The 13,741-nt window shown below is 40.9% G+C and overlaps 1 protein-coding gene across 2 annotated transcripts in view; it reads right to left on the reverse strand.

Moving 5' to 3' along the window:
* Positions 1-13,508, reverse strand: part of mark4a (MAP/microtubule affinity-regulating kinase 4a) — a 35,894-nt gene extending 22,386 nt beyond the window's left edge. For both annotated transcript variants that reach the window (XM_086307856.1, XM_086307857.1), the window contains exons 1-5: positions 12,881-13,508; positions 10,326-10,523; positions 8,886-8,939; positions 5,609-5,657; positions 5,294-5,359 (exon numbers count right to left, since the gene is read on the reverse strand). In XM_086307856.1, the coding sequence (XP_086163982.1) occupies positions 5,294-5,359; positions 5,609-5,657; positions 8,886-8,939; positions 10,326-10,523; positions 12,881-12,934 (421 nt within the window). In that variant the 5' untranslated portion in view covers positions 12,935-13,508. The remainder of the gene's footprint in view (positions 1-5,293; positions 5,360-5,608; positions 5,658-8,885; positions 8,940-10,325; positions 10,524-12,880) is intronic.
* Between the last annotated feature and the right edge of the window lie 233 nt (positions 13,509-13,741).

Consider the following 13,741-nt stretch of genomic DNA (forward strand, 5'->3'; position numbering starts at 1 on the left):
TACTATGTTACTACTATTACATTGCTCCTGCTGCAGTATTTCAGTAGATTTACACTTAAAATGAGTAATTATGTAATCAATGTCAGCAGGGAAAGGATGGAAAATGGATTGCTAGATGCAAGCAACAAAAATGTTCACCGTTTTCTTTCAATATTGTAAAAAAAAAAAAAAAAAAATCTGATCATATATTTTATTGACATACTGTGATATCATTTTGAATTTATATCATCTACCCCTTTTCCCAGGAGTGCATGCCCCAGCAAATTCCCCACCAGTGTTAGACAGTACAAGGCTGAGAGAAATGTGAAAAACAAGACCAACAGATTCTACAGGACTCAGTTAGCATTTTAAATGTTAAAGTTCAGTCCCAAAAAGAATGAACGCATGGCTTGTTTGGAAGGGTTGGCAAGAGAAAGCCTCTTTATTATAAAAAGACCATAGGATTTCTGGAACAATGTCCTTTGTACAGATGAGACCAAAGTGAAGATGTTTGGCCTGTCGCTACATTTGGAGAAAACCAAACAGCATATCAGCAAAAACACACTGCATCAGCTGTTAAGCCTGATGGTGGAGGGTTGATGATCTGTGCTTGTTCTGCAGCCACAGGACCTGAACAACTTGCAGTCACCAAGTCAACCACGAAATCCTCTGAATGCCAGAATTTTAGAGTCAAAGGTCAGTTTGTCTGACAGTTAACGTTAAAAGTGAGTCATGCAACAGAATAATGATCTCAAGCAGAAAATCTACAAAAGATTCAAAATGTTGCAATGGCTCAAAGTTCAGATCACAACCTGACTGAAATGCCCGAAAAAATCCAACATTTTTAAGAAGCGTGCACCAAAAATCCTCCACAAACATGTAAGAGATTTATAAAAAAGTCCTGCAGACAATGATTCATGAGAATTATTGCAGCAAAAATTGATTCTACAAGCTACTGAATCATGGGGTTTATCATGGGTTTTTCACAGGACTCCACATCTGCTTTCCTATATCTGCTCGAAAAACTAGCTGTAAATCTGTAAATATGCATCATAAAAATACTGAAAAACATAACCCAAGTCTGACCACTAATATTTCTCTACAGTAGCTTAGCTGTTGTTTTAATACTATCGTGTTTGTGCACTATTATGTACTCTTAAACATGCTGCAGGAAAAAGCATATTATGGCCTTCACAGGCATTTTACACCACTACGACTCCGTAATACTTGTTTTTTACCCCCTGACTTAAAGGCTTGTAAAAAAAACCCAAAAAAACCCCACAATGCCTCTGACATTCGCCAAGGTCACAGTAAAAAAATTATATGGTCTCAGACACAACACAGAAAAATGGGATTGGTGATGAGAAATTGACACAAATAGAAACCAATGGACGCAAACAGGAAAGGGATAGTGTACAGATACGTGTGCTGGCGGGTATTAATGTGTCTAAAGTCTGTTTAAAAGCAACATTATTACTGCACTGAGGCTGCTCACTTATTTATGTTGAGGTCCCATATGCTATTAACTTTAAATACAGAGCAGCTATTAGCGCATAGCCCACAGCCATCTTTTTAAAGAGTCTGTCTATCACATATAGCCATAAAAAGGTTTAGGCACACTATATTCCAATATGTCATAGTGCCTGAACATGACATATGCATTTCTGGACAGCTATCACTTGAGTTCAATCGCCCACCAAAATTATTATATTTCACAATTTTAGATTAAAAGATGTGATACTGTAGTTTTGGTTATTTAGATGTTATTTAGGCTTCTTTAAATTAGCTTTGTTACAGAAGGAACGTTTCCTTTCATTTCTTTTGAGTTCAAGATCGACAACACTGCCATTTGTACTATACGTATAAGGTTACAGCCTTATAGAATAGGCTGCTTTGTTCTGCTAAGGTAAGCTAACTGACAACTGGGTCTCATAAGATACTGTGGAGATGAGAGTGGAACAGACTTTCTCACCCTGAGAATAACATCTGTTTTCAATTTTTTGAGGGTGTTAATGCAATAGCATTGAGGCACATTATTTATTGCTCATCAGATGTATTATTCTTATTGGGTGTGCCAGTGCATCAGCATGAAGGCACACTATTATTAGTCAGATTTACTGTTGAGTATGTCAGAACACTGAAACACTGAGGCACATTAGATATTAATAAGTCAGACTTATTTTTATTATTCTCCTTCTTCAGCCTAACTTTTTTTATGCGCGTCTCTATATCAGGATGGGAATGTAACAACAAATTTTTGCAAATTTGATAATAATAATTATTATCATTATAATGGGAGAGGATACTGAAAACGCAGAAACCCAGGCCCAGTAGTTTAAGTTTATAAACAATTTTGATTTTTTTCTGGTGTTTTCCTGCCACAGTGTGATGATGCCATCCACTGTAAATAAATAACCAGAAAAAAATGCTTTCTTTCTTTCTTTTTATTATACTTATATAAAATATTTTTTAATGTGAAGGTGTTTTTGTCCTCTTTTATCTAGTGTTTTTCCCATTATGGTTGGACTTCTCTGGTTCTCCCACCAAAGTCCAGCCTCCTGCAACTGCCTTGCTCATTAAGAGCGATTCGATTAATAGCAAATTCTAGCTGAAAACTCGGAAGTGCAGGGTGTCTTTAATCATAACTAAACATAAACAAACATGCACTTTCATTGAATTTCTGCATGTAGCGACATTTTTCTAGTCAGGAATTTATTTTCTTTTAATATGACACCAATGCAGAGAGTGTCTACCAGGCACTGGAAATACCCCAGGAGCTATTGATTATTTTGTACATATTTTTACATATGTAGTGTACATAAATTCTCTGAATGATGAGAGACAACGTCAAAGCGATTTTTCAAATAGTGAAGAACAAATCCAGCCGAAGTGAATGAGTGTTTGGAAGGACTTAAACCCCTTGACACTGTGTTTCTATAATGGATCAATTAACTGAGTCTGACAGATCTCAGTCTTGCTATTGATATTTCTCAATGACCAACTTCAACTACATCCCAACAACATTTTTATCAAAAATACAACATAACATTGCCAAAACACAAGGTTATGATTTACTCTTTCTATTGTGAAAATGTATTATCGGCTTTCATGTTTGTAAAATTGGTTGTGCGCAAGCAAGAAAACAACAACTGTGTGGATGTAGCGCGCCACATAATATTAAAGCAAACCAGGAAGCTATTGTTTTCAGACTCATAAGGCATGAAAGCAGTTCTCACAGATGGAAAAAGTATAAATATTCCTCAATTAAGTAGAAGTACAAATACTTGTAAAGTTAAAGTATCAATTGAACTTAAAAAGTGAAAAAGTAAAAGCTCTGAAATGTACTTGAAGTATAAAAGAAGGCGCACTGACATTTCATACTATGAAGCATCATAATAGCTACAGATCCATGGATTGCACTAGTGTGTTGCTAAAAAAAACCCTAAAACCTAAAAAGTTCAGCAGTGCCCCGCACCAAGACTGAAGCTATTGTCAATGGTGTGATACTGCTACATTCAGTGGAAGTCACTCTTGAAGCTCTTAATGAAATCCAGTACGGTGGCATTTCTCCGACTTAAGTAACCATGGAACAGGGAAAATATTCCCAATCATACTTTGACTGGAAGAATGGTGGCGTGCAAACAAAATTAACTGAGGTTAGAAACGCCAAATGAGACAGCAGAAACCATTGCACAATACCTCCCTGGTACCTCACTATAATTTTTCTTATACAGATGAGACATTATTTCTGTAACATTATTTAATTCCAGAGGTTTTTAAGTTCTTTTTTTTGCATTTGTTGACTTGTAAAAGCCTATATGACATTTTCTATTTCACCATTCATTAATCGCACAAAGAAGGCATCTTTTAAATATGTTAAAATTTTCTTTAAACAAACAGTATTATTAAAATTCTTCATGACTGGGCCAAATGTCCTCTTTTTTGGAAATCAAAATATGGTCACCCTACACTACTGACACACCTGAATCAACAAGACATAAGTTATTGATATTACATGAGCTATCAAGGATGATTACGGTCAATGAATCTAATCAACATTCTCATCTTAAATTGAATTTGATGTCTGATACCTGCGATATAACCTAACATTGACCATGAACACTAGCTGCTCCAGTCCAATATGGTACATTACATTGTACCATATTGGTATTGTGGCTCAAGAGTTGGGAGTTCGCCTTGTAATCGGAAGGTTGCCGGTTCGAGCCCCGGCTCGGACAGTCTCGGTCGTTGTGTCCTTGGGCAAGACACTTCACCCGTTGCCTACTGGTGGTGGTCAGAGGGCCCGGTGGCGCCAGTGTCCGGCAGCCTCGCCTCTGTCAGTGCGCCCCAGGGTGGCTGTGGCTACAATGTAGCTTGCCATCACCAGTGTGTGAATGGGTGGATGACTGGATATGTAAAGCGCTTTGGGGTCCTTAGGGACTAGTAAAGCGCTATATAAATACAGGCCATTTACCATTTACCATTACTATAAACCTCACCACAGTTAGCAGCTAGCTTCAAGTTTCCAGTCTATAAAATGTCACTGAGCACTCCTTATCTTTAAAAATATTCTCTCTTCTTCCTCTCCTGCCCTGTCATTGTTACACATTTTTCTGTCTCTGCGTAAAGTTGTTTCACATTCTGTCTTTCCTGGGAAATACAGCCTCTGTACCGTTAGCTAACACACACCCTGTGTGACTAGCCAAACAGACACACAGAAAGCTAGCTTAGCTTTGTGTAAATACTAGAAAGGGGAAAGAGCCACTCTGGCTCTGTAGAACATACCAGCCATTGATTATATCTTTGAGAAAAATCCCTTTTTTGTGCATATATTAGATACATGAAGTCAAATAAGAAGGAAAACCAGGGTATTCTTTCAATTCCATCTGCTAAATAAGGCTAACTGGCTGCTTCCACTATATATATATATATATATATATACATATATATATATATATATATATATATATATATATATATATATATATATATATATATATATATATATATATATATATATTTCCTCTATTTACATGAGAGTGAAAATCAATCTTATTAAGCTAATATTAAACTGAACCCTTTTTTAACCTGTTCTGTGGATATGGATGAAAAAAGGAATCAGTGTTTTTAAAAAATTGTACCACTTTTATTTTGTTTTATTGCACATCCTAAAGAAAGACCGCATCTGTAAAATCAGCCACATAGTGCTCTCACAAACAGTTTTCATTTTGGAGCTTAGATGCCAAATCTGCAACCCTATACATCATTTGGGCTCCATCATAGCTTTCCTGGACATGATGGTTGATGTACCTACCTCCACTGGCATATTCCATGACTAGGTAAAGGGTCTTATCCGTCTCAATCACCTCGAAAAGCTGCACTGTAGCCCAAAACAGAACCAGATCAACATCAAAACACAAAACAAAAGCTGTTAATGTTATAAAAAATGCACAGGTATCTGTCTGGCTCTCTTAATATGGAGGAAAGTCATTAGTGCAATGGGAGGTATTGATACATGTGAGATGTCACTCTGCACTTCAGTCAGTGACTGCTTAAGAGCTCAAACCTTTTTACTACTGGCTGCGCCCACACCTTGTGACAAAGTATGGTAATGTGTACATTAACTTACCTATGTTTGGGTGATTTAAGCCTTTCATTATCCGTACCTCCCGAAAAAGCTGGAAGAAGAAACAAAATTTACATTTCATGATAAATAAAACCTCAGTGGAATTAGGTGCTCAGGATAACTGGTTTCAACTATGGAACCAGTCTCTATACAGTGGTGGAGAGGGCATTTCTGCATTCACTTTGTAGAGATCCATGTCAGTTAAACTAGAGTTTCCCAGAAGTTTTATGATCCCAGAGAACCATGAAAATGTCAAGCAATTATAAGTAGGCTGAGCTTCTCATTTGAAGCATGTTGCTGTTAATTCCCACATGTGACACTGAATACTAAAATAGTTGAAATGTCAGTAGAAACTGAGCACAGTTAAACACTTCATGTAAACTATTTTCTCCATTTCATTTAATTCACTTTTAAATTAAAATAACAAATCTGTCATTTTCTAATTGCACAATTTAGAACTTTTTAAAGATAAATTCCAGTTAGGGGCTCACATTTGTCCATTGCATGTTGCTCTTTGTATATACATATACATATCATGCTCATTTCCAGCCATACACTTTATTCTTGGACATCTCTAAAGTAGCTCATCATGATTCACATTAACAAATTTTTTTTTTTAATCTAATACTGTATGTTATGAAGGTGAGGCTCTCCCTAAAGTGTGCAATATTAGCTGCATACATCTTAATGACCCCTACCTAAAACCACGATTTCGTTTCACATGCAGATTTAGTAAGTCTGTCGAAGGGCAGCATCCAGTGCTTGCCACAAAAAACCAAAGAGGAGCAGACAAATGTATAACAATCCTGATAATAAAATGATTTTCATTTTAAGAGCAAGCAAAGCCCACACAGCAGTGTGATGAATGGAGCCAAATTCAGACCAACATCTACTCTGACCCCCCCTCCTGTCTGTGATACTGTGAGGCACATATTTGTACACTTCAGTCAGGGGCTTTAAAATTGATGCCAGCTCTCCCAGTTCCATGAACATACAGTAACAGTACCACTGTCATAACAAAAGGCAGTTGGTGGCAACTCTCTTCCATGATGTCAACTACAAAAAAAAGGAAGAAGAAAAAAACGATGGTGCGATAAGCAATTCTATTCTTTTTTTTCTCACTCCCCTTTCCCACATCTCCCTCCATCCCCTCCTCCTCCTCCTCCTCCTTCTCCATTCAATTCCTTCAGCAGTGCCCCAATATCACTGTTGCCATAGCAACCTAGGTATTAAGACCAAGCTCCTTCCCAGCTTCTCCAGCTGTGCTAGAGGGAATCTTGGGATGCGTAGCGCTTAAGTGTCTTATCATCCAGGCCATCCCATTAATTCCTTGCTCATCACAACGAGGCTGAGAAGAGTCAGATCCATCAAAACAATAAACAAACCCCCAACACTGCAAAGAAACAGCAGGTCTATGTCAGGATGCATGTGAACAGTGGTTATAAGCTTCCTGGCCGTAGCTAGGACAGAGCAGAAACGCGCTGAAATAGAAATTTCTGCTTGGATGTGATGTGTCTTTAACACACACTTCATTTCAGACAGGACTGTCGTATAAAGAGAAGACAATTACTTCCATCTGCAGCAATTTATATTTGCCGGCAAGGCTCTGTTCTGTGGCCTCTCCACCAATTCTATGCACATGTATGGAAGGCAGGGAGAGCAATAAGACCCCATAGCATTGTAAAGTAGACGATGGATGGCACTGATGAAGTCAGAAATAGCCAGAACAAGAGGAACTGGAATGGTGGTGAGCTGCAAAGTGGCACGCACCTGTAGCAAGTGCGGACAGGTTGAAGCAGCTCGAATATCTAAACGAGATTGACCAGTTACATACATACAAAGGTGTCAATGATGTGGGATGTCACTGTTAGCTTTTGTATTCTGCCTGAATTAACATGCTTAAGTTCGGACTTTGTTATCTTTCAACTAATCTCTACAAAACCATCCACATTGTGTTAATATGGCCTCTTTTGTGTGTTTAAATCTAAGGACTTTCACTAGCCCACAGGTATGTGAAAAACTATAACCAGTGGCCAGGTGTTGAGTTTTCTCCCTAATTGGTGAAAATTCCTTCACCTCTCTCGTCTCCCACAATCCAATCCAAAAAAAGGTGCACCCAGGAAGATGGCATGACATGGAAGTTAGGATTACAGCTCCTGAACCGGATGCCATGAAATAAGCACCAGAAATATGATTTTAAGAATGAGGATTGCAGGAAGTCAGTGATCAAAATCTTCCAGGACATTTTTGCAATGGTGTTACCCTCCACATTAATGTAAACAAGGGGTCCTATCCTATAGAAGTAGTGTCTTGTTGACTGCATCAAGCCAGACATGCAGATGTCTTCAGTCAAATGAAATCACACACATACTACACACAAATAAAACTGGATTATTTCGCCCCTGATTTGATTTTCCCTGGTCTGTTCACGTCTTGTGCACAGGCAGAGGAGCTTGAGCATGTTGTGATGTTGAGACTTTGGCATTATGTGGATATTATAGGATGCAGCACATGTCACATGCATTTTCTGAGCTTCTATAGACATTTTATTTTTCTACATCACACAGCTACATGAGGCGCACATTTTGAGACACAACAGCTTTTAATTAATAAAATAATGAAATCTTCAATCCATGTCTCCAGCTCCAAGTGTCTATAAACCCAGCTCCTGCTCCATCTATACCAGACATCCATGTATAACAAGCCATACAAGTATCTACAGTTCAGACTCACATCTCAACATTCTGCCCAGCAGGAACAAGAAACCAGACTGTGCCATGCACCCGACAGACACCAAGGACAGCTGATTTTGTTCCAGTCCACCTCTGAACTGCTACAAAATCTTCTGTTTTCTTTGTTATGCATAGAAACAAGCTTTTCATGGCAATCTAAGAAGGTATAGGTTGCGTGACTGTGGTTTATGAAATAACTCAGTCCCTCTCAGGCCGGTGATTAGCCCGGAGAGAGACAAGAGTTGATCTCTGGAACAGAGGTCTCCTCTCACTCCCATCCAGTCCCTAGCACCTGTCAAACAGCATCACATCCCATGAGCCCTCTCTCTATCAGATGCTGTCTCATTCCTGTCCCTTGTGAGAGGGTGGAAGCAGCTGAGGACAAACCTGACCAGCCTCTAAACCCCCAACAGAATCCACCTCACTTGAATGCTTTGTTTCTGCTTATGAAGACAAATAACATCAAACCAGTGTGCGTTTCTATTTTGTACCTGAGCACATAACACATATATTCCCTCGTCTCATTAGTATCAAAAGGAAAAACTCACCTTTTGTAGGCTGGTTGGGTTCAACTGAGTTTTGTCAATGATTTTTATTGCAACCTGGAAGAGACATCAAGGAATTTTTGATGAGTGAAAAAAAGATAGCACCACTCTTATATGATGCTGTGAAGCCTTTCCTACTGATATAACTGACTCATATCTAAGAATTCTTTTCTCAGCACTCAAGAAATGCAGAAAAATCTCATTTTGAGAGGCATATTTAAATCGTCTTCTACAGCAAGTGAACATGGACTGAGGCCACTCGGAACATTTACTTCCACAAGCTGTTGTCACGCGAATTTGAGCGGATTTAATCCCTACTGACTAGAACTGGTGCTGCTAAACCAGGCGCTGCTAAGTAGATGATGAAAGTTCTTTCCGAGCTTTGTTAAATACATAATTAATCATAAAGTGTCATAAAGAAAACATGTACTACAAATTATAAAAACATGTATTAAAAGTTATTATTCTCTGTCTCTCTTCCACAGCATGTCTTTATCCTGTCTTCCTTCTCTCACCCCAACCGGTCGCAGCAGATGGCCCCGCCCCTCCCTGAGCCTGGTTCTGCCGGAGGTTTCTTCCTGTTAAAAGGGAGTTTTTCCTTCCCACTGTCGCCAAAGTGCTTGCTCATAGGAGGTCATATGATTGTTGGGTTTTTCTCTGTATGTATTATTTTAGGGTCTACCTTACAATATAAAGCGCCTTGAGGTGACTGTTGTTGCTGTATAAATAAAATGGAACTGAATTGAAAAACTTGTTAACTCTTATCTTATTAGACGTAATGCAATTATTTAGTCGTGTGTTTAGATTAGGTTGTTTTTACCCACAGTTTGAAATAATTTCACTTCATAGTTTCCCAGTTTCCCTTAAAAGGACCTCGTATGTGTTTCCTTATTTCCTGTCATACATGTAGTATTGCAGTGGTGCATGCTCATGTTAAACATGGCTATAGTTTAATATAATGAGTCCACTGTATCCACAACTAACGCCTTGTGAGCACATTAGCCCCTCCTCTCTGTTTGTGAGTGGCAGCCGATGAGAAGAAAGGTGGCTTAAACTGAAGGACTTCGCTGAGGCACATGCAGTATATATGGACTATTTTGAACTTTGAGTCATCCAAAGAAATTCTACTTGAGTCCAAGAATAAAATATGGAGCTTGAAGCTCAGCATTAAAGATACAGAAGATAAGTCAATCTATTTGTGTTAAAATAGCTGGCTCAAAGAAAAGTACACAAATACATTTTAGAGAAGGACTAATTAGGAGGCAAGGAAAATTTACTTTTTAGAAAATATAATTAAAAGGAGGGCTCTCATGAAGACATACTACTGGATTCTTAAGATAATATTAAGGACACCAGCACATCGGCCAAGTGTTAGCTTTCATTTTTTACAGTTATATCCATCACTCACTCCCACCTTTGATGTCTGTTTCTCTTGTAACTCACCTCCCTGCCCGTCAAAATGTGGCGGGCCAGCTTGACCTTGGCAAAGTTTCCTTTGCCGATGGTCTTGAGCAGGCGGTAGTTGCCTATGTGCGGCTGTTCGTCAGAGCAAGAGGCAATCGAGTTCCTGCACCGGGCACCCAGAGAGCGGCTGGACTGGCTGGTGGCCTTATCTGAGCGGCTGGCCCCCAGTGACACATGCTGGAGGAAAATGAAGGGGAAGAGGTTAGGTCACTGTGCCAACAGCAATATCACACAGAGCAGCAGCAGCAGGCTGGAAAAGGACTTAAAGGATGATCTACAACCTCAAACGACTGATGGGCCTCCAGAAGTAAAATAGCATGCATTAGTTAGTGCCTGCAGCCTCTTCAAGCTACTCATAAACTCTGTCTCCAAACAATAAGACACCTCTCTCTTTTAGTAGCTAAAGTGTTTGTCACATTGATCGCTGCACAGTGTAACACATACTGTGTAAGTGACAAAAAACACATTGGTGACAACACTTACAATAACCAACCCAGCTTTGTATATCAAATACTGCTAAGCTCATAATGACAAGTTGGTGCCATATCCCATAATCATTCCAACAGATGTTTGACCCGTAATGACAAAGAGCAACAACCTGGAGCTGATCTGCATGTGACTACATGTCCCTCGTTCCTGGGCTAACAGCTGTATTCCAACACAACATACTGTTTCCATTTTGGGCTCAGCATCATCTTCTTCAGAGGTCTGCTACTTCACTGCTGAGAGATGTCTTCATCCATTTTGACAGGGGATACAGGTAACGCTGTTGCTAGAATATGTGGTGGCCCTGAAGCTTTCACAACCCTGTAAACAGTTGATCCTGGACCCCAACACTTTAGAGCATTGCTGTGCAGTTCTGATAGTCTCAAGCTTGAGTCACAGATAATTTTCAAGCGGAAAACGACAACATGCAATCACACAAGCAAAGCCTGATGCAGCACAGTATGAAACAGCTACTTGTCATGTGACAAACAAAGGGAAGATATTAAAGAAGGAAACATAAGAACAGGTGGTAGTGAGTGGGGCAATAAAGAGGTATCACCTTTCACTGTTTGTAAGAGGAAGAAGTAAAAAAACAACAACACAAAAACAAAAAAATAGGGAGCAGATGCCGACACAGTGGTCCCTGGCCAGCCCTGGGCCCTGAGGCATCACACTTCCATTCCCCCCCAGCATGTCATCTTGCTCTTAGTTTCACACGCAAACACAACCACTCATAGCCTTAACCCCCACCTTCCGTTATTCCTTCTCTTGCTTCCAGTCATGTTCCTATGCCCCACCTTGGTGCCAGTCGGGATCCAAACTCCACAATCAAACATCTCCAACCAATACCACGGGCAGCACAAACATGCATGCGTGGCGAGCAAGCGAGTGCATTAATCCCCCTGCGCTGTTCGTTGCACATCAAGCCAAGCCTCACCTGTGACTGCCAATATGGCAAGACACCGCTTCATCCGCTCCATCCACTCATCTGTCATCATCGTATAATCGAGATGCAACAGTAACAGCTCCAGATCACTTCTAATAGATGAATCTCCATTCACAATCAATCATACACCTCGTAAAGTCACACACTCCTGCACATTCACTTCCACACACACACATCCACACATCTATTGGCTTACCCATCCTTCTGTGCTGAAAGCTCTGCTAACAAACAGATGGGGTTGGGGTGGGGGGAGGGGGTGCAAAAGTGTTGAGGGCAATGAAATGACATAATGCAACATAAATCAGTCATGCGCCCATTTAGATATTAGATGGATGGATTCCACATATGCAGAACCTGTTCGGTGTCAGCTTGCTTCTTTTCTGCAGGCCGTTTCTGTTTTCCACAGCATACAATGTATGGCGCTGTCTGACACCCACTGGCTCTGGGGTTGATCGCTTTGTAGGCTGCGCAGCAATGGACTGCACATCATTTTACGCAGTAATCCCCTGGCTTCAGCCGAACAGTCCAGATATTCTCTCTACGTTTATTTTGGCCTCTTGTGCTGCTCTCGTCCCACCCATCCAATTTCTAGGGAACACACACACACACACACACACACACACACACACACACACACACACACACACACACACACACACACAACAGCAGCAGCAGCAGCAGCAGCAGCAAGGAGTATAATGTGACATCACTATCTCTCCAAGCCTTATAATAAGAGGTGACGGCTGGTCTTCAGGCTTTCTGCGCATATCCGCTGAGCGTTATCGTATGCGGATGGACTCATTCCGGGCTGTTTGCCTGCCATCAGCTCTTTCCCTGCACAGACACCCAAGGTTAGCCTTTTTTTTTCAAAGAGCCTGCTCTGTTTAAATATCCGTCCAATATCAGGACAGCAGAGCCTCAAACGGGAAAAACATCACCATCTACGACCCCCCTCCCCTCAACCACCCGCACAATGAATAAAACCACAAACTGCCCAAAGCCACACATATGCAGATATCTTTTTTTCTTCTTTTTTTAAGGGATGCACGATCTATCGTCTGCAGGCACACAAACACAGGCTGCAGACTGGAATTGCACTTACATGGTCTCCACTACTCCTGTCGTTTCCAGACGGTAATGCAGATCGAGAAGACATGTTGTTTTCTTTCTCCTTTTTTTCCCTGAGTAAGAATCACGGTGTGCGCGCGCGGATGAGATTTACAGGCTCCACAGACGGAATAACATCCGCAGATATGACCCACCGTCCCAAATCAATCTGCCTCTTCTCCAACCGGCCGAGCCACGGTCGAGAGGAGACCTCTGCCTATCATGGCAGCAATGGGTATGTGGAAGGGGGGTGTCCTCAAACAAGCTGCATGTTCCACCATGCACTGTCAAGAAAGGGAAAAAATGAGCGGTGCAGCAGATGCCGTGTAACGCAAATCCCGAGCACTGAAGAAGTGCTAAAATGCGGTGATGTTTGGACGGAACCCAGCGTCTCTGTGGCGACTCTCCACCCCCTGCCTCATCCTCATTTCGCCATACAAAACAAACACAGCTCCCTCTGGATGTGTGTCATCTCCCTCTGTCATAATACCGACCGACAGAGCCCGTCCTTAACCCCACAACGCCAATGCAAGCCGCAGCACGAAAACGCGGCTTTACGGTGCAGCGGAGGGAAAAGGCCGAAATGTTCGGAAATCGGTATTCCAGGTCGGTGAGATGCGCACCACCGTAAAGTCAGGAAGAAGACACAGGGACGAGACTTCCGGTCGGTTTGGGGGACTGACAATATGAAAGTTATGTTTGATGTTCGAGACAAAACGACTCAAATATCTATTATCTGATCTATCAGGTGATCACTTTCAGCCTTTGTGTATGAGGGTAAGAACCAGGGCCCCTCCCTCCGGGGGCTTTAATCTGAATGCACACTAAACCTATATTGTGGTCAGTTGTTACGCTC

The sequence above is a fragment of the Aulonocara sp. 'chitande type north' Nkhata Bay genome, linkage group LG10, assembly GCF_057382095.1.
Source record: "Aulonocara sp. 'chitande type north' Nkhata Bay isolate Kocher_YH1m ecotype deep benthic linkage group LG10, A_spYH_male_GT1.1, whole genome shotgun sequence".
In the NCBI taxonomy this organism is placed as follows: Eukaryota; Metazoa; Chordata; class Actinopteri; order Cichliformes; family Cichlidae; genus Aulonocara; species Aulonocara sp. 'chitande type north' Nkhata Bay.